This window comes from Oncorhynchus keta, chromosome 31 (assembly GCF_023373465.1).
Source record: "Oncorhynchus keta strain PuntledgeMale-10-30-2019 chromosome 31, Oket_V2, whole genome shotgun sequence".
Classification (NCBI taxonomy): Eukaryota; Metazoa; Chordata; class Actinopteri; order Salmoniformes; family Salmonidae; genus Oncorhynchus; species Oncorhynchus keta.
In genome coordinates, this window is record NC_068451.1 from 17,020,586 (window position 1) to 17,041,336 (window position 20,751).

Genomic DNA, 20,751 nt, shown 5'->3' on the forward strand with positions numbered 1-20,751 from the left:
CTTTCCCTGAATGGGCTATAAGGTCTAGTATAAAACATGATCAAAATAAATATCCTATAGATTTTGTAGCCTATAGCTTTTCTTGGGATTTCACGAGAAGAGGAGAGTCTTGCGTCCATAGCCTATTGCGCACAGGAACAGCTGGGAGAGAGAGGCTAGTGATGTATAGCTGAAGTAAGATGCTAAATATTAGCTAGATATTAGGCCATTCATTAGATAAATTGTAGGGCTATAGGCTAAATATTTACTTGTCAAAGTGCAAGAAAAACAAGTTAACAGATTGTGAAATGGCAGATCAGTAGTGCATTCCTCCAGGCTGCGCTCTGTGGTTCCAGGGCACTTAAAGCTCCACTATTGATTAGGCCTAGGCCTACATTTGTAGACCAAATTATTATACCTGGGCTACAACAACACAATGCAATGAGGAAAGTATTACTGTTATCAAGTGAATACACAAGTATTGTCGATAGGGTGTAAACTGTGATGTAGCCTAATTTGCGGCATCCCTAGCCGCATCCTCAGAGCATGTGCAGACCAGCTGGCTGGTGTGTTTACAGACATATTTAATCTCTCCCTATCCCAGTCTGTTGCCCCTACATACTTCAAGATGGCTACCATTGTTCCTGTACCCAAGAAGGCAAAGATAACTGAACTAAATGACTACTGCCCCGTAGCACTCACTTCTGTCATCATGAAGTGCTTTGAGAGGCTAGTCAATGATCATATCACCGCCACCTTACTGGCCACCCTAGACCCACTTCAGTTTGCATACCGCCCCAATAGATCCACAGATGACGCAATCGCCATCACACTGCACACTGCCCTATCCCATCTGGACAAAAATAATACCTATGTAATACCTATGCTGTTCATTGACTACAGCTCAGCATTCAACACCATAGTACCCTCCAAGCTCATCATCAAGCTGGAGGCCCTGGGTCTCAACCCCCTCCCTGTGTCCTGGACTTTCTGATGGGCCGCCCCCAGGTGGTGGAGTTAGGAAACAACATCTCCACTTCGCTGACCCTCAACATTGGGACCCCACAAGGGTGTGTGCTCAGCCCTCTCCTGTACTTCCTCTTCACCCACGACTGCGTGGCTATGCACGCCTCCAACTCAATCATCAAGTTTGCAGATGACACAACAGTAGTGGGCTTGATCACCAACAACGACGAGACAGCCTACAGGGAGGAGGTGAGGGCACTAGGAGTGTGGTGTCAGGAAAACAACCTCTCACTCAACGTCAACAAAACAAAGGAGATGATCGTGAACTTCAGGAAACAGCAGAGGGAGCACCCCCCTATCCACATGGAAGGTACAGAGAAGGTGGGAAGTTTTAAGTCCCTGGGTGTACACATCACAGACAAACTGAAATGGTCCACCCACACAGATACAGTGCCTTGCGAAAGTATTCGGCCCCTTGAACTTTGCGACCTTTTGCCACATTTCAGGCTTCAAACATAAAGATATAAAACTGTATTTTTTTGTGAAGAATCAACAACAAGTGGGACACAATCATGAAGTGGAACGACATTTATTGGATATTTCAAACTTTTTTAACAAATCAAAAACTGAAAAATTGGGTGTGCAAAATTATTCAGGCCCCTAAGTTAATACTTTGTAGCGCCACCTTTTGCTGTGATTACAGCTGTAAGTCACTTGGGGTATGTCTCTATCAGTTTTGCACATCGAGAGACTGACATTTTTTCCCATTCCTCCTTGCAAAACAGCTCTAGCTCAGTGAGGTTGGATGGAGAGCATTTGTGAACAGCAGTTTTCAGTTCTTTCCAAAGATTCTCGATTGGATTCAGGTCTGGACTTTGACTTGGCCATTCTAACACCTGGATATGTTTATTTTTGAACCATTCCATTGTAGATTTTGCTTTATGTTTTGGATCATTGTCTTGTTGGAAGACAAATCTCCGTCCCAGTCTCAGGTCTTTTGCAGACTCCATCAGGTTTTCTTCCAGAATGGTCCTGTATTTGGCTCCATCCATCTTTCCATCAATTTTAACCATCTTCCCTGTCCCTGCTGAAGAAAAGCAGGCCCAAACCATGATGCTGCCACCACCATGTTTGACAGTGGGGATGGTATGTTCAGGGTGATGAGGTGTGTTGCTTTTACGCCAAACATAACGTTTTGCATTGTTGCCAAAAAGTTAAATGTTGGTTTCATCTGACCAGAGCACCTTCTTCCACATGTTTGGTGTGTCTCCCAGGTGGCTTGTGGCAAACTTTAAACAACACTTTTTATGGATATCTTTAAGAAATGGCTTTCTTCTTGCCACTCTTCCATAAAGGCCAGATTTGTGCAATATACGACTGATTGTTGTCCTATGGACAGAGTCTCCCAACTCAGCTGTAGATCTCTGCAGTTCATAACAGAGTGATCATGGGCCTCTTGTCTTCTCCTTGTATGAGCTGAAAGTTTAGAGGGACAGCCAGGTCTTGGTAGATTTGCAGTGGTCTGATACTCCTTCCATTTCAATATTATCGCTTGCACAGTGCTCCTTGGGATGTTTAAAGCTTGGGAAATCTTTTTGTATCCAAATCCAGCTTTAAACTTCTTCACAACAGTATCTCGGACCTGCCTGGTGTGTTCCTTGTTCTTCATGATGCTCTCTGCGCTTTTAACAGACCTCTGAGACTATCACAGTGCAGGTGCATTTATACGGAGACTTGATTACACACAGGTGGATTGTATTTTTCATCATTAGTCATTTAGGTCAACATTGGATCATTCAGAGATCCTCACTGAACTTCTGGAGAGAGTTTGCTGCACTGAAAGTAAAGGGGCTGAATAATTTTGCACGTCCAATTTTTCAGTTTTTGATTTGTTAAAAAAGTTTGAAATATCCAATAAATGTTGTTCCACTTCATGATTGGGTCCCACTTGTTGTTGATTCTTCACAAAAAAATACAGTTTTAGATCTTTATGTTTGAAGCCTGAAATGTGGCAAAAGGTCGCAAAGTTCAAGGGGGCCGAATACTTTCGCAAGGCACTGTAGTATGGTGAAGAAGGAGCAACAGCGCCTCTTCAACCTCAGGAGGCTGAAGAAATGTGGACTGTCACCCAAAACAATCGAGAGCATCCTGTCGGGCTGTATCACAGCCTGGTATGGCAACTGCACCGCCCTGAACCGCAAGGCTCTCCAGAGGTTGGTGCGGTTTGCACAACACATCACCGGGGGCAAACTACCTGCCCTCCATGACACCTACAGCACTCAATGTCACAGGAAGGCCAAAAAGATCATCAAGGACAACAACCACCCGAGCCACTGCCTGTTCACCCCGCTATCATCCAGAAGGCGAGGTCAGTACAGGTGCATCAAAGCTGGTACCTAGAGATTGAAAAGCAGCTTCTATCTCAAGGCCATCAGACTGTTAAATATCCATCACTAACTCAGTGAGGCTGCTGCCTACAATGAGACCCAATCACTGGGCACTTTAATGAAGATCACTATTCACTCTAAATAATGCCACATTAATAATGTTTACCTATCTCACATCACCAGTATATACTGTACTATATTGAGACCCAATCACTGGACACTTTAAAAATGGATCACGAGTCACTATAAACAATGCCTCTCTAAATAATGCCACTTTAATAAAGATCACTAGTTACTTTAAATAATGCCTCTCTAAATAATGCCACATTAATAATGTTTACCTATCTCACATCACCAGTATATACTGTACTATATTGAGACCCAATCACTGGACACTTTAAAAATGGATCACTAGTCACTATAAACAATGCCTCTCTAAATAATGCCACTTTAATAAAGATCACTAGTTACTTTAAATAATGCCTCTCTAAATAATGCCACTTTAATAAAGATCACTGGTTACTTTAAATAATGCCTCTCTAAATAATGCCACTTTAATAATGTTACATATCTTACATTACTCATATCACATGTATATACTGTATTTCATACCATCTATTGCACCTTGCCTATGCCGCTTGGCCATCGCTCATCCATATACTTATATGTACATATTCTCATTCATCCCTTTAGATTTGTGTGTATTAGGTAGTTGTTGGGGAATTGTTAGATTACTTGTTAGATTTGTGTGTATTAGGTAGTTGTTGGGGAATTGTTAGATTACTTGTTAGATTTGTGTGTATTAGGTAGTTGTTGGGGAATTGTTAGATTACTTGTTAGATTTGTGTGTATTAGGTAGTTGTTGGGGAATTGTTAGATTACTTGTTAGATTTGTGTGTATTGGGTAGTTGTTGGGGAATTGTTAGATTACTTGTTAGATTTGTGTGTATTAGGTAGTTGTTGGGGAATTGTTAGATTACTTGTTAGATATTACTGCACTGTTGGAACTAGAAGCACAAGCATTTCGCTACGCTCACATTAACATCTGCTAACCATGTGTATGTGACCAATAACATCTGCTAGCCATGTGTATGTGACCAATAACATCTGCTAACCATGTGTATGTGACCAATAACATCTGTTAACCATGTGTATGTGACCAATAACATCTGCTAGCCATGTGTAAGTGACCAATAACATATGTTAACCATGTGTATGTGACCAATAACATCTGCTGACCATGTGTATGTGACCAATAACATCTGCTAGCCATGTGTATGTGACCAATAACATATGTTAACCATGTGTATGTGACCAATAACATCTGCTGACCATGTGTATGTGACCAATAACATCTGCTGACCATGTGTATGTGACCAATAACATCTGCTGACCATGTGTATGTGACCAATAACATCTATTAACCATGTGTATGTGACCACCAATAACATCTGCTAGCCATGTGTATGTGACCAATAACATCTGCTGACCATGTGTATGTGACCAATAACATCTGCTAACCATGTGTATGTGACTAATAACATTTTATTTGATTTTGATATGAATAACCGCTCAAACCTCCTGTTTTGTTTCCTGCAGAAATAACAGCACAGGCCTACAGACTAGGCCTGATTATGCAACCATGTTGATCAGTTTGGGTCTATTCCCCACAGTTTAGAAGGCCCAGAAATATACATTATCACGCCACTCGTATGGTGTAGGCCTATTTTGTCAGGATGTAGCCCGGCGTTAAGATAGGCCTACTATAGGAAAATAAAGGTGTATCCTTTCCAACTCCCCGCCCGTTAAAGAAAATAAGCCTATGTGTCCAACAAGCTTTTGTAGTCTGGCTTTTCCTCGGGCTCCACCAGATTGAAAAGGAATAGCCGTGACAGCGGAGACACAAGGTGCGTACTTGCGGAACAGAACAATGAAGACAGACAGGCTTGAGATGTAGCCTATAGCCTAAGTTAGAAGCCTATGAAGAATGTTATGATTGTTTTCAAGTGAGTGCCAAACTCTAGTCTAGTTTGTAAACGGCAGTGAATAGCCTGTCATTTGAATAACCGCTCAAAAGCCTGGTATTTTGAATGCATATTGATTTCGAAATAACTGCATCTAGCCTGCCATGTTGTTGTCATGCTGTTTTGCTACCATGCTGTGTTGTCATGTGTTGCTGCCATGTTATGTTGTTGTCTTAGGTCTCTCTTTATGTAGTGTTGTGGTGTCTCTTGTCGTGATGTGTGTTTTGTCCTATATTAATATATATGTTTTTATCCCAGCCCACATCCCCACAGGAGGCCTTTTTCCTTTTGGATTTGTAAATAAGAATTTATTCTTAACTGACTTTCATAGTTAAATAAAGGTTCAATAAAAAAATAGCTATACAAATAGCCTGACTGATTGGACAACAATTTGGAACAGTTTTCTCAGCAGTTCAGCCTACAAGGTCCAGGAATATTAGCAGGACATTAGTATGGTGTATAAGACTGACCTATAGGAGTGTCCTCAAAACAAGGCTGACCTATAGGAGTGTCCTCAAAACAAGACTGACCTATAGGGCCCAACCCTTTCCATGCACCCCTTCCTCTTAGCCTAGCACATGCGGTTGTCTAGGAAACTTGCTCTCCCAAAATGGTCAAGTTTCTCCTCCCTCCCGCTGCTCAAAAGGAGGGTGTGAGCCAGACAAGCAGGGGGTTCTCGTCTGGGAGAGGAGGAGGAGGAGGAGGAGGAGGAGGGAGAGGTCCATCTGTGTTTTAAAACAAGTGTCTTGCCCAGAGATAATAGTGCTGCTCTGGGTTATAAATGATGCATTTTGTTCTCTTGGACCTGATAATGGAGGTTTAGGGGAAGGGGAGGAAAGTTCATCGCTCTCTTATCAAGGCGCGCTGGCATTTCTCCTTCAGCTGTAACATGTCATATCACATCTCTGCTCCTTTAGAGATGTAGCACCTTTTGTGGAGAGATACTGTACGTTCCATTTCACCCTCTATATGCTCCATGTGGTACATTCATTTGTATCCCATTTGGCACTTCTATAACCTGTTCCGTCAATAGCGATGGTTGTGATAGCTGCGTCTCTGAACTGACAGGCATGGGGTTATTATTGAACATTGTCACAGCAGTCTCTTACTCTACTGTACACCTCTCTACATAGAGTCACATGGTTTCAATTGTTACCATTTTATGATATCCAGTGAATATCCAGTGAATTGTTGTTTTTAAGCAAAACAAATGTTACATTGGATTGTATTTAGTTTCCAATTGTTACATTCAAGGGATAGTAGGAAAGTGGTTTTATTATTTGAAATAATATTTAACCATGGAAATAGGATTTTTTTATGCATAAATACATAGAATGTGTATAGGTGACCAAGGTAAGGCTTAGTTTTAAGATGGTCACTGAACTAATATTCATGTTTTAAATGGCTACAGTCAAACCACTGTTAATCTGCAGCCACCTAACACTGTCATTTGTCATTTATGACCCTCACTGTAGAGAAATGATATTAAGTTAAATCCAAATTGGATGAAGTTCCACACCAGGAGATGTGGAGTACATTATTATATGGAGGAATATTTGAATACAAAGTCTATCCATCATCATCCACTAGGAATCCACCAGTGTTCAAACATTTATACATTGAGATTTTGTGGTAACATTTCTGTGGTAACATTTCTGGGGTAACATTCTGAGTCCCTTGAATGCCATACTGCCACATAGAAAGGGATACTATGGTTGAGTGATTGTTTACTACTGAACCTACTGCAGCCACCATTCAGAACATACTTCACTGGCTCACATGGATTGAACGGTGTTACTGTATGTGGACTGTACCTATATAGATACCACTTGAATGGAGGTGAGGGCAACTGTTCTTCATTTTAAAGAACAGGTCATGTTATTGGAGATCTAACAGTGGATTTATAAAAGAGGTGATGGGTTCAGGTTTGGGGTGTCTGTCTCTCGCTCTCCCTCTCTCCCACCCCTCCACCATCTATTCTTTAAATCACACCAAGATGGCACCCTGCCACTGAGACACTGCTCATTAGCATTCCGAGCTATGCCAGTGAAGAGAGACGCAGAGAGAGACGATGAGGTTCCCTATTCCTCTTTCTCTCTGTCCCTCTGTCTGCCATAACAGCAAAACAAACAGATGCCAGCGTGGAGCATCTTGGGTGCTATCTGAGGAGGATCTCTCCACACACAAAGGGACATTCATTGGGCTGCCAAGTATCAGTGGAGACCAGAGAGAGCAGGAACAGACCCCAGAGTCTAGCGACAGATGATGATCTTATCGAAGGGGGAGGGGGTGAGGGGGGGGTCTTTAGTCACATCATCAGTTGCCTCTTGCCAAGAACTGTGGCATTTCACTATTGGGTGTTGAGCGACGTTGAGGGGGACAGAGCGGGTAGGGTTTGTCAAAGCCCCCTGTACTGGAGCTCACTGAAGGCCACTCTTTCTTCAGGCCGTGTTTTTGATTTGCGAGAAAGGGTTCAATACTGTGAGTGTTTATTTTTTACTTTGTCATTAATGTTTAAGGTAATATTAAGGTAATAAGCAGAGTGACAAGGTGAGAGTTTTGGCACTTGAGTTGTAGTCTTTTAAAATAGTCTCAGTACCTCAGAGAGGAAACTTTTGACAAAGAGTGTTCATTTTGGCTGGGCTAAAGATTTTCCAAAGGAGGCTTCTTCGCTCTGACCATCCAAAATAACATAGATATCAGGGAGTATAGACTGTCCACAGACCCCATTTAGATAAAACCAGTTGTCTGTTATCATAATGCATATCTATATATTCTTTATCTATAGATAGTGGACTCCTAAATGCTGGTGGCAAATGGAGAGATAAAGTATGAAGGCTTATTATTTTTCAGCTGGTGTTTTTGTTGAGGTCGGAGGATTGTATCTGCAACAGATGTGACACACCAGCTGGAAGCCAAGGTCCTCAGGCAACATTTGGTACGGGACACAAACAACTGGCACACAGACACTGTATGAGGACCTCAAACCTCCAATTGAATTGTACCCCCCCCCCTCCCTTCTCTCTCACACACCTACTACTCCCATCCCCCCATCTCGTACCAACCAGAGAGAGGGGAGGGGGAGAGAGAGGGGGGGGGGGAGAGAGACAGAGAAAGAGAGAGAGACTACCCGCCCGCTGGGGATGGCTGTAGCTAGCGGTCGTTGTGTCAACAGGGCTAAACAGGAACTAGCATCCAAGTGGTTAAAGGGCCTCGCTCTTATCAGAGGACAGACAGAATGCATCAAGCGGTGGCTGCATGTGCTCCTTCTCCCTTGCATCGCACTGAGGGAGCCTGCTGCCTCTGATGGTGGCCAGCTGTGCTCCAATGTTTAATCATTTCTCTCTTAATGAGCTTAGCCACCTTCCACCACACCGTCAGTAACGCAGTGGGCAACAGACAGAGAGGAGGAGGAGGAGAGAGATAATCATCCCAGTTCATTCTTCCACAAAATAAAGTTTAGTAGCCTGTCTGGACATACAGTAGGCAGTGGTGTCATTGGTATCATACAGAAAGGAACGTTTAGAGTATTGAGATGAGAATATTACTCTCTCTTTGATTCTAGTTTTGACATATACAGTATGTGTACATTTTTCCAACGTCAAGTAATTGTTTGGGCTGGAATGTTCTTGAAATGCAGGTGTATTTTATAGCGGAGGGTGTAGCTGATGGCATCAAAAGAGACTGAAGTATTTCTGGAAAAAAACTCTTCCTGACTCCAGGGTGTGATTTGACCCAGGTGTGTGTGATCTTTAGGAAACAACAACAACGTAGCCTATTGTTAGCGTAGCCACCCCTTCAACCAATGTTGTTTATGCATGAGAAGGAGCACGTTAGATGAAAGCATTTCCATACAAACAGACTGACACAATAGCGTGTCACAGATACAAGGCTGATATTTACAGTATAGACCTCGTCTGAATAGGTCATTATATCACAGGAGTGTTATTATAAAGTTCAGTGATCATTTCACTTCACTCAACATGCATGGAATACATGCCCAGAATACTGATTAGCAACAACATCAGTGCACATCTAGGTTCAAATAAGTGTTGCAAACTAAATGTATGGTTCATACATGTGTGGTAATTACAGTAAGAACGTATCAACTATGAGAAATACATGAACACCTTCTGGGTCTGTTTAGATTGTGCCGGACTGTATATTACATTCACTTTACAGTATCAAAGGCGGGAACATTATGTGAAAATGTGCCTCAATAAAAGGGTGATAAGTTAGAGTGCTGAAGACAATCATAACACTTGGCTTCAGTCAGAGGGAGAGTAGACGTTCACAGGAAGATAGAGCAGATAGCGCTTGAGGGGGTTGAGGGTCTAAATCCTCCAACCAGGGCACTCAGAGGTTGTCAAGGCGACCAGGCGGAAATGTGCACTTGAGAGGCCTGCATGACTTTCCTCTCCCCCAGAAACCCCAGCGGTGACCACGCTACGGCCCCAATTATCATAACTATTTGATTAATCACTGTCCCAAAAAAGTACACTGAATCTAAGAGATAAGATAGCGGGGGTGTTTTAGCTAGCTGCGCTAACAGTGCTATCCTGTTACACAGTTCATTAAGTGTAGCTGTGCACAGCACTAACAAGGGGCCTAGCTTCTTCCTGGATCAATCCGCTGCCTCTCTCGCTGGCTGCCAGTCACTGAGCCTGGCCCTGCGATGTCTCACAGAGATTATCTCTAGAGAAGACACCTTTCAGGCAAGGTTACCGGCCTGTTATTTTGATTTGAAACCCTCCAACTGATGATGATGGATTCACTCCTGATTATTTTGGCTTTATAAGCAGACTGCTTAACCTGCACTGTTTACTGTTTTATGAACATGAGGGACTGTAGTTGTATATGCATGGGGGAAAGAAATAGTAATCTGTCAATGTGCCCTTGAACAAGGCACTTAACCTTCATTTGCTCCAGGAGTGCCATACTACTATGGCTGACCCTGTAAAACAACACATTTCGCTGCACCTATCTTGTGCATGTAACAATAAAACATATATTTGGATAATGGTAAACAAATCAATCCAAATACCAGGACACTTCACAAGATGGCCACAGTATCCCAGAAAAGAAAAGAGGAGCACTTTTGCAATGATCTTTGAGGTTTACTTAAGGACAAATTATATTAATGACTGTGTTTTTTGGGACTGGAGGATTTGGCTGACTGTTTTGAGATTCTTGGTGTTTTATAACATGATGACCGTTTTGATTATTGGTGTTTTATGACATGATGACCGTTTCAATGCTTGGTGTTTTATGACATGATGACCGTTTTGATGCTTGGTGTTTTATGACATGATGACCGTTTTGATGCTTGGTGTTTTATGACATGATGACCGTTTTGATGCTTGGTGTTTTATGACATGATGACCGTTTTGATTCTTGGTGTTTTATGACATGATGACCGTTTCGATGCTTGGTGTTTTATGATATGATGACCGTTTCGATGCTTGGTGTTTTATGATATGATGACCGTTTCGATGCTTGGTGTTTTATGATATGATGACCGTTTCGATGCTTGGTGTTTTATGATATGATGACCGTTTCGATTCTTGGTGTTTTATGACATGATGACAGTTTCGATGCTTGGTGTTTTATGATATGATGACCGTTTTGATTCTTGGTGTTTTATGACATGATGACCGTTTCGATGCTTGGTGTTTTATGACATGATGACCGTTTCGATGCTTGGTGTTTTATGACATGATGACCGTTTCGATGCTTGGTGTTTTATGACATGATGACCGTTTCGATGCTTGGTGTTTTATGACATGATGACCGTTTCGATGCTTGGTGTTTTATGACATGATGACCGTTTCGATGCTTGGTGTTTTATGATATGATGACCGTTTCGATGCTTGGTGTTTTATGATATGATGACCGTTTCGATGCTTGGTGTTTTATGATATGATGACCGTTTCGATTCTTGGTGTTTTATGACATGATGACCGTTTCGATGCTTGGTGTTTTATGATATGATGACCGTTTTGATTCTTGGTGTTTTATGACATGATGACCGTTTCGATGCTTGGTGTTTTATGACATGATGACCGTTTTGATTCTTGGTGTTTTATGACATGATGACCGTTTCGATGCTTGGTGTTTTATGACATGATGACCGTTTCGATGCTTGGTGTTTTATGACATGATGACCGTTTCGATGCTTGGTGTTTTATGACATGATGACCGTTTCGATGCTTGGTGTTTTATGACATGATGACCGTTTCGATGCTTGGTGTTTTATGATATGATGACCGTTTTGATGCTTGGTGTTTTATGATATGATGACCGTTTCGATGCTTGGTGTTTTATGATATGATGACCGTTTCGATGCTTGGTGTTTTATGACATGATGACCGTTTCGATGCTTGGTGTTTTATAGGAGAGCTGGATGCGTTCCACAAGGATGGGGAGCGTCGGATCCACAGCCGCCAGCAGCTCCCTGTGGGAACCACGTGGGGACCGTTCAACGGGAAGATCGAGATGAACATGGATGGCAGCGGCATGGTAGGTCATGCTTTTAATGTCTGTCTCTTTCTTTCACTGATTCTGTCAGAGTCACATTGTTACTGGGGCTGCTCTGGGAACATGAAAAAACAGAGAATAGCACCAAATTATCTGTCACCCTTTTTCTCAAGACTTTGGTCCATAACCTAACCTTCACTTTGCTAAAAATGTAAATGTTTTTAGTTCACCAGTCATCTGTCGTTCTTAGAGGCCTTGCCCGCCAGCCTACTAGCAAGTTCCTTCCACCAATACAATACAGTGAGAGTGAGTGGGTAGGGGTAAAGCCTAGTCAACTGGAAGGAGGAGGCAACCAATTCCCATGACAGTCGGACCCATAGAGTTGACTGTTCAGGGATCAAATGTCCCCTCACAAAAGGCTTTGATGTGCATTCATTTCAACCATTTAATCTGCATCTTTTACGACTAAACACTTTAATTGGTATTTTTTTTGTAGTTAAGTCCAGACCCTCGATTCAATGAACTAACGATCCATTATATTTGATGTTGCTATTCTCACCCCAGCTTTACATCAATCGGCTGGCCCCTCTTGTTTTAAGACATCCCAGTGAAGTTCCTCTTTAACGGCTGGAAAATATGTTGACCTGGTGCTCTGGTGAAACGACGAGTCCTCCAGGGTTTTGATATTTCATTTTCATTTGGATTAATTAAGAACATTCTTATTAAAAATTGTAACCAATCTCACATTCATCCTGTTAAGAAACATAAGGAAAAGTCCACAAGGATTTTAGACTCAGAGGCCCTGCCCGTTCTCGTGGATTTCTTTACCGCTACAACTTTATTAAAATCATTCTCTGAGCTGTTTCTGACTGTTTTCTAAGCTCCCCTCACGGTTCTAAAGTCATCAATGGCTTTAAATATTTCATCTAACCATGAAATATGGACTCTTTTCGGGTCCAGGCCTGTTATCCTCAAGCAAAGAGTGATTCTAAGGATGAACACCTCAAGCCACTACTGAGCATGACATGCAAATATAGTTCTCTTCCATTTTTGCATGAATTTACATGAAAGGTGGGTAGCCAATGTGACAGTCTATTGCCCTCAGAGTGAACAACTAGTGTCAAATGCATCCTCATATGGTTGAGATGCAGTTATCAGAGTATTTGTACTAAAGGTTTCCTACATTTGTATACTTCCTAAAAATGAAGTTAAGATATAGGAACGCTGCGTGCTGAACTAACTACATTTTAAACTGCTCACATTCAAAGAGACTGAGCTGTTGGACAATATTGTAATGTTCTAGATTGTTAGTTACAGCCCTCTGCCTTCGCCTGAATCCTTCCCTGAGATCCTCCTATCTTCAGGCGTCTAACTGAGCCAGGTGCTAGGCTTCACCTGTAATGGCTTGTGGAGGGGTTACAAAGAATATAACATCTTCTCTCAATTAAAGGGAGAGGAAGAGCTCTCTGGCATATTGCCTTTAAGGATCTCTCCTTTCTGTGTCTATTCTCATGGGTACATATGCTATGCTTCGCTGCTTGCCCTCCTCTCTCTTCTCTTAGTCTCAGTCATCTCTCAAATGAGCTGCTGGCTGTTAGCAACTTCACACAATACATCATTAAAACCTAGCTGAACTCGAGTAACGTATTTTGGTTTTATTGAGCTGCCTGTTTTACTGTGATACGAACATACTTCATATTCGCCAAACCTATAGATAAACAAGAAAGCTGGCAATAAATTCTCTGCTATTTCCACCAGGGACTCATCTTGCACTGCACTGTTTAATTTACCAACCACCTGGTCATTAAGCAGTTTTGCTTGTATATATACAGTAGTAGTGTAAAAACCCCATTGGCAACTTCCACAGAAAGGCATTTTAGCTCTTGTTTTCTACTGAGGGAGGAAAGGGACTTAGTTGTATTCTGCGTCTTAACGATATACTGCCATTTAAAGACAGAAACCAGCTCTAATGTCTCACCCAACCAGAGAAAGCCTTACGAGGGGAAATAAAATAGGGACTAAGAGAAAAGAGCAATGTGAGGGAGAAAGAAAAGAGAAAGCTGGGTAGTTTTGATGCATGTCAGAACAGCCTCGTGTTCCTCTACAGGGTCAGGAAGGCAGTATAAAGCATTTGAAGGTAGAAATAAACCCTGATTGTTTCATGGGTCTCTACTTCATTCACCCAAGAGGGGCTCTCAGTCATTCTCATGAAGTATGACCTCTAGGGACTATTAAATCGCTTCTCTCTGTGTTAGATTGTGAAACCACAGAAGTGAATGAATTACCCAATGGCATGGCAGCTCTAAGGCATTAACGTCACCTGTCTTTCTCTCTCACACTTTGAAATCCAAGCTGGAAACATGTGACCTTCTTGTGTGATATTGATATGCCCTCGATGGTATCGAAAAGGGTCTTTCAGACACGTCACTCGCAGACTTCGGTATCTAGATCAAGGCGTCTTCCATGATTGTAGCATACATTCAAACTTAGCTAATACTGTAAGTCATGCGGTCTCACCACTTGAAAAAGTCCCAAGATGCAGAGATTCATTGGGATTATTCCATAAAGCTTGCACTTGTGGTGCTGTCTGTCTTAGTAGTACCAGAGATTGTCAGGGCTGGCAGGTGTGTCATGTGAGTCTGATGATTACACCAATGAGGAGCGTAGTGTTCAGGAGTCAGAGGGGATGAGTGGTAACTGCATGCAAACTGTGTTAGCTAGCTGAGCTAAAGCCTAGGATTCAAGATGGAGGAGCTAATGCGATTCTTCAGGTGTCAGGCAGGGTTTCTCATCACCAGTGGTGTAGTGGAGGATAAACACAGTTTATGCACCTTTTTTTACATTTTGAGCAAGTTTTTACCCATTTATTGCAACAAAATTCTTTGGTTACTGGTGTTACTTTATTCACCAGTAACGGCGGTCAGAGTTGACTTTTTTGGGGGGAGGGTTGAACAAAGCTAGATCAGCTTTAATATTGAGGATCAATTTATGGTTCTATAAATGTTTTGTTTTACACTACCACCCCTCCCCTGATTGGAGTAAACTAACTAGGGCCGGGACGATATCAGTATCAATTCAAATCAAAATCAAATTTATTTATATAGCCCTTCGTACATCAGCTGATATCTCAAAGTGCTGTACAGAAACCCAGCCTAAAACCCCAAACAGCAAGCAATGCAGGTGTAGAAGCACGGTGGCTAGGAAAAGCTTCCTGGAAAGGCCAAAACCTAGGAAGAAACCTAGAGAGGAACCAGGCTATGTGGGGTGGCCAGTCCTCTTCTGGCTGTGCCGGGTGGAGATTATAACAGAACATGGCCAAGATGTTCAAATGTTCATAAATGACCAGCATGGTCGAATAATAATAAGGCAGAACAGTTGAAACTGGAGCAGCAGCACAGTCAGGTGGACTGGGGACAGCAAGGAGTCATCATGTCAGGTAGTCCTGGGGCACGGTCCGAGGGCTCAGGTCCTCCGAGAGAGAGAAAGAAAGAGAGAATTAGAGAGAGCATATGTGGGGTGGCCAGTCCTCTTCTGGCTGTGCCGGGTGGAAATTATAACAGAACATGGCCACGATGTTCAAATGTGCATCTTGTATCGCAATATTTTTTTCCATGGCAAAAAATGTAAACACAAAGGTGACCTAACTCCTGCTGTGTAAAATGTTGTGTGTTATAGCTGAAAATAAATCAATGTGACTCTGGATGACAGCATAATGGGGTGGCAGGTAGCCTAGTGTTTTAGAGCGTTGGACTGGTAACAGAAAGGTTGCTAGATCAAATCCCTGAGCTAACAAGGTAAAAATCTGTTGTTCTGCCCCTGAACAGGCAGTTAACCCTAAGCCTTCATTGAAAATAAGAATTTGTTCTTAACTGACTTGCCTAGTTAAAAACAAAAATGGTGTCTGTTTCTAACATTAGGGCTGCTTTCTTGTTTTGTTTTCTTACCACGATAATTACGAGTATAACGATACTGGTATCATCCCGGCCCTACAACTTACAGCTATTTTCACTCATATGTACAGTACATGTAGTCAAATAATTATGCATATATTCAACATTTCCTGATCAGGGTTTTTCAGATCCCCTAACAGTACAGTTTGCAGTTCTAGCTGAACACTGATATAAAAGAGAGCTACCTACCTTTTTTTTTACCACGACATCATGTCAGCTTGGGTTATCCAACCACATCCATTCCATAGTCTGGTGAGAGGTGGAGTCTGTATTGCTGGTCCCCAGAGCTAGACAGAGGCAGCAGCCAGGGGAACCGGGCGGTCCCATCTACTGTGGCTCTTGGTAAGTCTACTGTGGGTCTCTATGGGTGTACAGTGGGTTTGTTGTGGCTCTCGGTGGGTCTACTGTGGCTCTAATGTGTGTCTCTATGGGTCTGCTGCGGGTCTCTATGGGTCTACTGTGAGTCTTCTGTGGCTCTCTATGGGTCTATTGTGGGTCTGATATGGGTCTCTGTAAGTCTACTGTGGGTCTCTATGGGTGTACTGTGGGTCTTCTGTGGCTCTCTATGGCTCTACTGTCTGATGTGGGTCTCTGTGGGTCTCTATAGGTGTACTTAGGCTCTCTATGGGTCTACTATGGGTCGCAAGAGAAGTGACACAATTTCACCTGGGTAATATTTCCTGCAAACCTGGATTTCTTTTCGCTAAATATGCAGGTTTAAAAATATATACTTGTGTGTATTGATTTTAAGAAAGGCATTGGTGTTTATGGTTAGGTACACGTTGGAGCAACGACAGCCCCTTTTCGTATATGCGCACCGCATCGATTATATGCAACGCAGGACACGCTAGACAAACTAGTAATATCATCAACCATGTGTAGTTATAACTAGTGATTATGATTGATGAAGTTTAATGCTAGCTAGCAACTTACCGTGGCTTCTTACTGTATTCGCGTAACAGGTAGGCTCCTCGTGAGGCAGGTGGTTAGAGTGTTGGACAAGTTAACCGTAAGGTTGCAAGATTGAATCCCTGAGCTGACAAGGTAAAAATCTGTCGTTCTGCCCCTGAACAAGGCAGTTAACCCACTGTTCCTAGGCCGTCATTGAAAATAAGAATGTGTTCTTAACTGACTTGCCTTGTTAAATAAAGATAAAATAAAGGTGTAATAAAAAATAAAAAAATCTGCAAAATCGGCATCCAAAATGACCGATTTCCGATTGTTATGAAAACTTGACATCGGCCCTAATTAATCGTCCATTCCGATGCTGTTGTGACTCTCCATGGGTCTACTGTGGCTCTCTATGGGTCTACTGTGGGTCTACTGGATCTCTGTAGGTCTCCTGTGGGTCTACTGTGGGTCTACTGTGATCTCTATGGGTCTACTGTGGCTCTCTATGGGTCTACTGTGGGTCTACTGGGTCTCTGTAGGTCTCCTGTGGGTCTACTGTGATCTCTATGGGTCTACTGTGGGTCTGCTGTGGGTCTACTGGGTCTCTGTGGGTCTCATGTGGGTCTACTGTGATCTCTATGGATCTACTGTGGGTCTGCTGTGGCTCCCTATGGGTCTACTGTGGCTCTCTATGGGTCTACTGTGGCTCTCAATGGGTCTACAGTGGTTCTCTATCGGTCTCAATGTGTCTGCTGTGGGTCTCTGTGGCGCTCTATGGGTCTACTGTGGCTCTCTATGGGTCTACTGTGGGTCTCTATGGGTCTACTGTGGGTCTCTATGGGTCTACTGTGGGTCTTTATGGGTCTACTGTGGGTCTCTATGGGTCTATTGTGGGTCTCTATGGGTCTACTGTGGGTCTCTATGGGTCTACTGTGGGTCTCTATGGGTCTACTGTGGGTCTCTATGGGTCTACTGTGGGTCTCTATGGGTCTACTGTGGGTCTCTATGGGTCTACTGTGGGTCTCTATGGGTCTACTGTGGGTCTACTGTGGGTCTCTATGGGTCTACTGTGGGTCTCTATGGCTAGGGAGTGATGGACGATGCTGGGGGAGAACAGTGGTGCATTACAGTTGTCCAGCAGGACTAGCAGACAAGAGGAAAGAGAGAGAGTAAAACTTGTGGGGAAGAGCATGACAGGAAATCTGGACGTCTGTAGGACAGAGATAGGGTCACATCTCCAGCCTTTATCAAAGAGGAAAGCAGATTTCACAGCTGATGGAAGGCCGTGGCAGCAGCCCCAGGTCGCAGGGGTGCTGAGTTTGTTGTGAGGTACTCTAGCTATCCACACACAGCCTGCTGCTGCTACAGGAACCTGTTAACAGGCACATACACCTCTGGTTAGACAGTACTTCATGCTTTATCGGTGTTAGATGATCACACAAGGTCTAAATGTCCGTCCCTTTTTCCTCATGGATATATGTATATTGTCTTCAAAGAATGAAAAATAAGTGGTACGTCAATCACGGAATACGTTGAACTGATTTCAGGTTCTCAGTGCATTGTATCAACCATAGAAATATAATGTTCTTTCATTACAGTCATTTATCCCAGAAGGACTCAGGGACTGAAGTGTAAACAAAGTAATTGCCTTGTTTTGGTGTATTGTATAGTGTGTGAAGGGAGAGAAGAGAGAGAGAGGGAGAGGTCACATAGAGAGAGAGGGAGAGGCAGAGGGCAAAGAGAGAGTGAGAGAGAGAGAGAGAGAGAGAGAGAGAGAGAGAGAGAGAGAGAGAGAGAGAGAGAGAGAGAGAGAGGGGGGAGAGGGAGAGGCAGAGGGCCCAGAGAGAGAGTGAGAGAGAGAGAGAGAGAGAGAGAGAGAGAGAGGAGAGAGAGAGAGAGAGAGAGAGAGAGAGAGAGAGAGAGAGAGAGAGAGAGAGAGAGAGAGAGAGAGAGAGAGAGAGAGAGAGAGAGAGAGAGAGAGAGAGAGAGAGAGAGAGAGAGAGAGAGAGAGAGAGAGGGAGGGGCAGAGGGCCCAGAGAGAGAGGGGGGAGGGAGAGGGCCCAGAGAGAGAGAGAGAGAGAGAGAGAGGGGGAGAGGGAGAGGGAGAGGCAGAGGGCCCAGAGAGAAAGGCCGAGGGCCCAGAGAGAGAGAGGGGGAGGGAGAGGGCCCAGAGAGAGAGAGAGAGAGGGAGAGGCAGAGGCAGAGGGCCCAGAGAGAAAGGCCGAGGGCCCAGAGAGAGAGAGGGGGAGGGAGAGGGCCCAGAGAGAGAGACCAGAGAGAGAGAGAAAGAGAGAGAGAGAAATCATTGAGCGAGAGCCCAGACAGAAATAGAAAGTGACCTGCCCAAAGCTGCAACCCCAGCTTGTCAGTACCCTGTTTGGTTGTGTTCTGTTCTTCCCAGGGTTGGGCAAGGTTCTCCTCTCTGACTGATGGAGCTGCCAGCGCTCAGCCTCATCCTTCACTTCTCTCACTTCTTCCCCTGATCAATCAGACTATTAAGCTCCAATTACACCAGCCAGCCCCGCCACACAACCAGGTGAGCGACAAGCACATTCAGCCAGCCCAGCCCAGACACGCACGGCCCAACCAGCCAACACTCCCAAATTAACCCAAATGAATAGTGACACTGAGACATAAATGTCTGCAACCGAGGGCTTAATGACATGTCTGTGTCGAAGCTATTGAGTAGCAGGTGTCTTAAAAGTAGTAATTACACAACGCGGGACAGGATGTGAAAAAAGGCCCACGGCTGGGCCAGAGTAGGCCCCAGTGTTGTGGTTAGCTGGGTTCTGTCTCTAGGTGTTGATAATTGATTCAGGCTAATAATAAGCTGCGGATTTGGAGGCCTGTCTGTTCTAGATGCGTGTTACTGAGGCTGGAGCCTCCTGCTCTATGCTCATAATGCTCATTATAAAGGTCTATTGTAAAGCCTGGTTTCAGTAACTGCTGATCTTTTTACTTTAGCCCTCAGTCGGTATTGATGCAAAGATATTTAGGGCAGTGTACGTATTGAGGGCAACCCCTACAACAGACAGAAAACATGATATGTTTCTACAACAGGAGGCAGGTGAATTTATGTCATTATTGGTCATATCCTGGGAACACTACATTTGTTATTGTTGTTCCTTATATATCACAAGGAAAGAGACAATGTTTTTGTATATTGTAGGCTATATTGTCTGTAATATCTGCTCCGGTGTGATGTGTTTCTGAGTGGAGAGACAGGAAGCCACATCGGGGAAGCAGCTGGCAGTGGAAATGTTGTTGCATGTGAAGCAAAGGGCAGAGACAAATCCTGTGTCATGTTCTTAACAATAATGTGTGTTCACATTAAGATATTAAGACATTGTTTTAGTTTCAATCTACATTTCTGTCATGGATTTTGTGAGAAATATGTGTATTATATACTGCAACCAAGTGATTGAGGCTAGCTGTTACAGTATTCTTTATCGTATGTAGTATTATGTGTGTTTTCTGAGAAGAGTAGACTTTTGGTTGTGAACAGAGAGTCTTACCTAGAGAGTGGAGACAAAAAAGGAAAATGACAAGATACTGTCCTAATTTGCACCTGGGAGAGAGGTGGTGTCTGTCAGGCCCAGGAGGGGTTTTATAGTGTCATTTAGAACAAGGTGAGAAATGAGGTCCTGCCGTCCATGCTCCAAAAAAAGCACCCAAAAATTATTCAAGCCATCACTCAGACATTTATCTCCTCCCGGTTCCCACCCTCTCCCGTCAATATGTTTATTGTTAGCTACCCCCTAAACTTGAACAAGTGGTGGCGCGGATTTTTCTGCTCCGAAATTATATTTTTCTTCTTGTCATTGCTTCATTAATCAAGAGAAGGCATTCTGAAAAATGTTTTGTTTTGGAGTCTGCAATCTATTTTGTGTGTGTGTGTGTTGTTGTTAATCTGCGCCCGTGGCAGGTTTCCCCTTCGAAACGCAGCGCTAAGCAGCGGTATCGCAGGCCTATTGTTGTAGCCTCTGTCATAGCAAGGAGAGCCTGATGCAGGCCTGGGCTGGCCTGATAAGGAAAGAGGATTCAACATGGCTGGAAAGGAGAATCAGTGGGACTTGA

General features: G+C 43.4%; 1 protein-coding gene across 1 annotated transcript in view; it reads left to right on the plus strand.

Moving 5' to 3' along the window:
* LOC118364074 (zinc finger protein ZFPM2) overlaps positions 1-20,751 on the plus strand; it is a 177,714-nt gene that overhangs the window by 79,723 nt on the left and 77,240 nt on the right. The window contains 1 exon segment of the mRNA XM_052489767.1: positions 11,751-11,875. Coding sequence (XP_052345727.1) covers positions 11,751-11,875 — 125 coding nt within the window.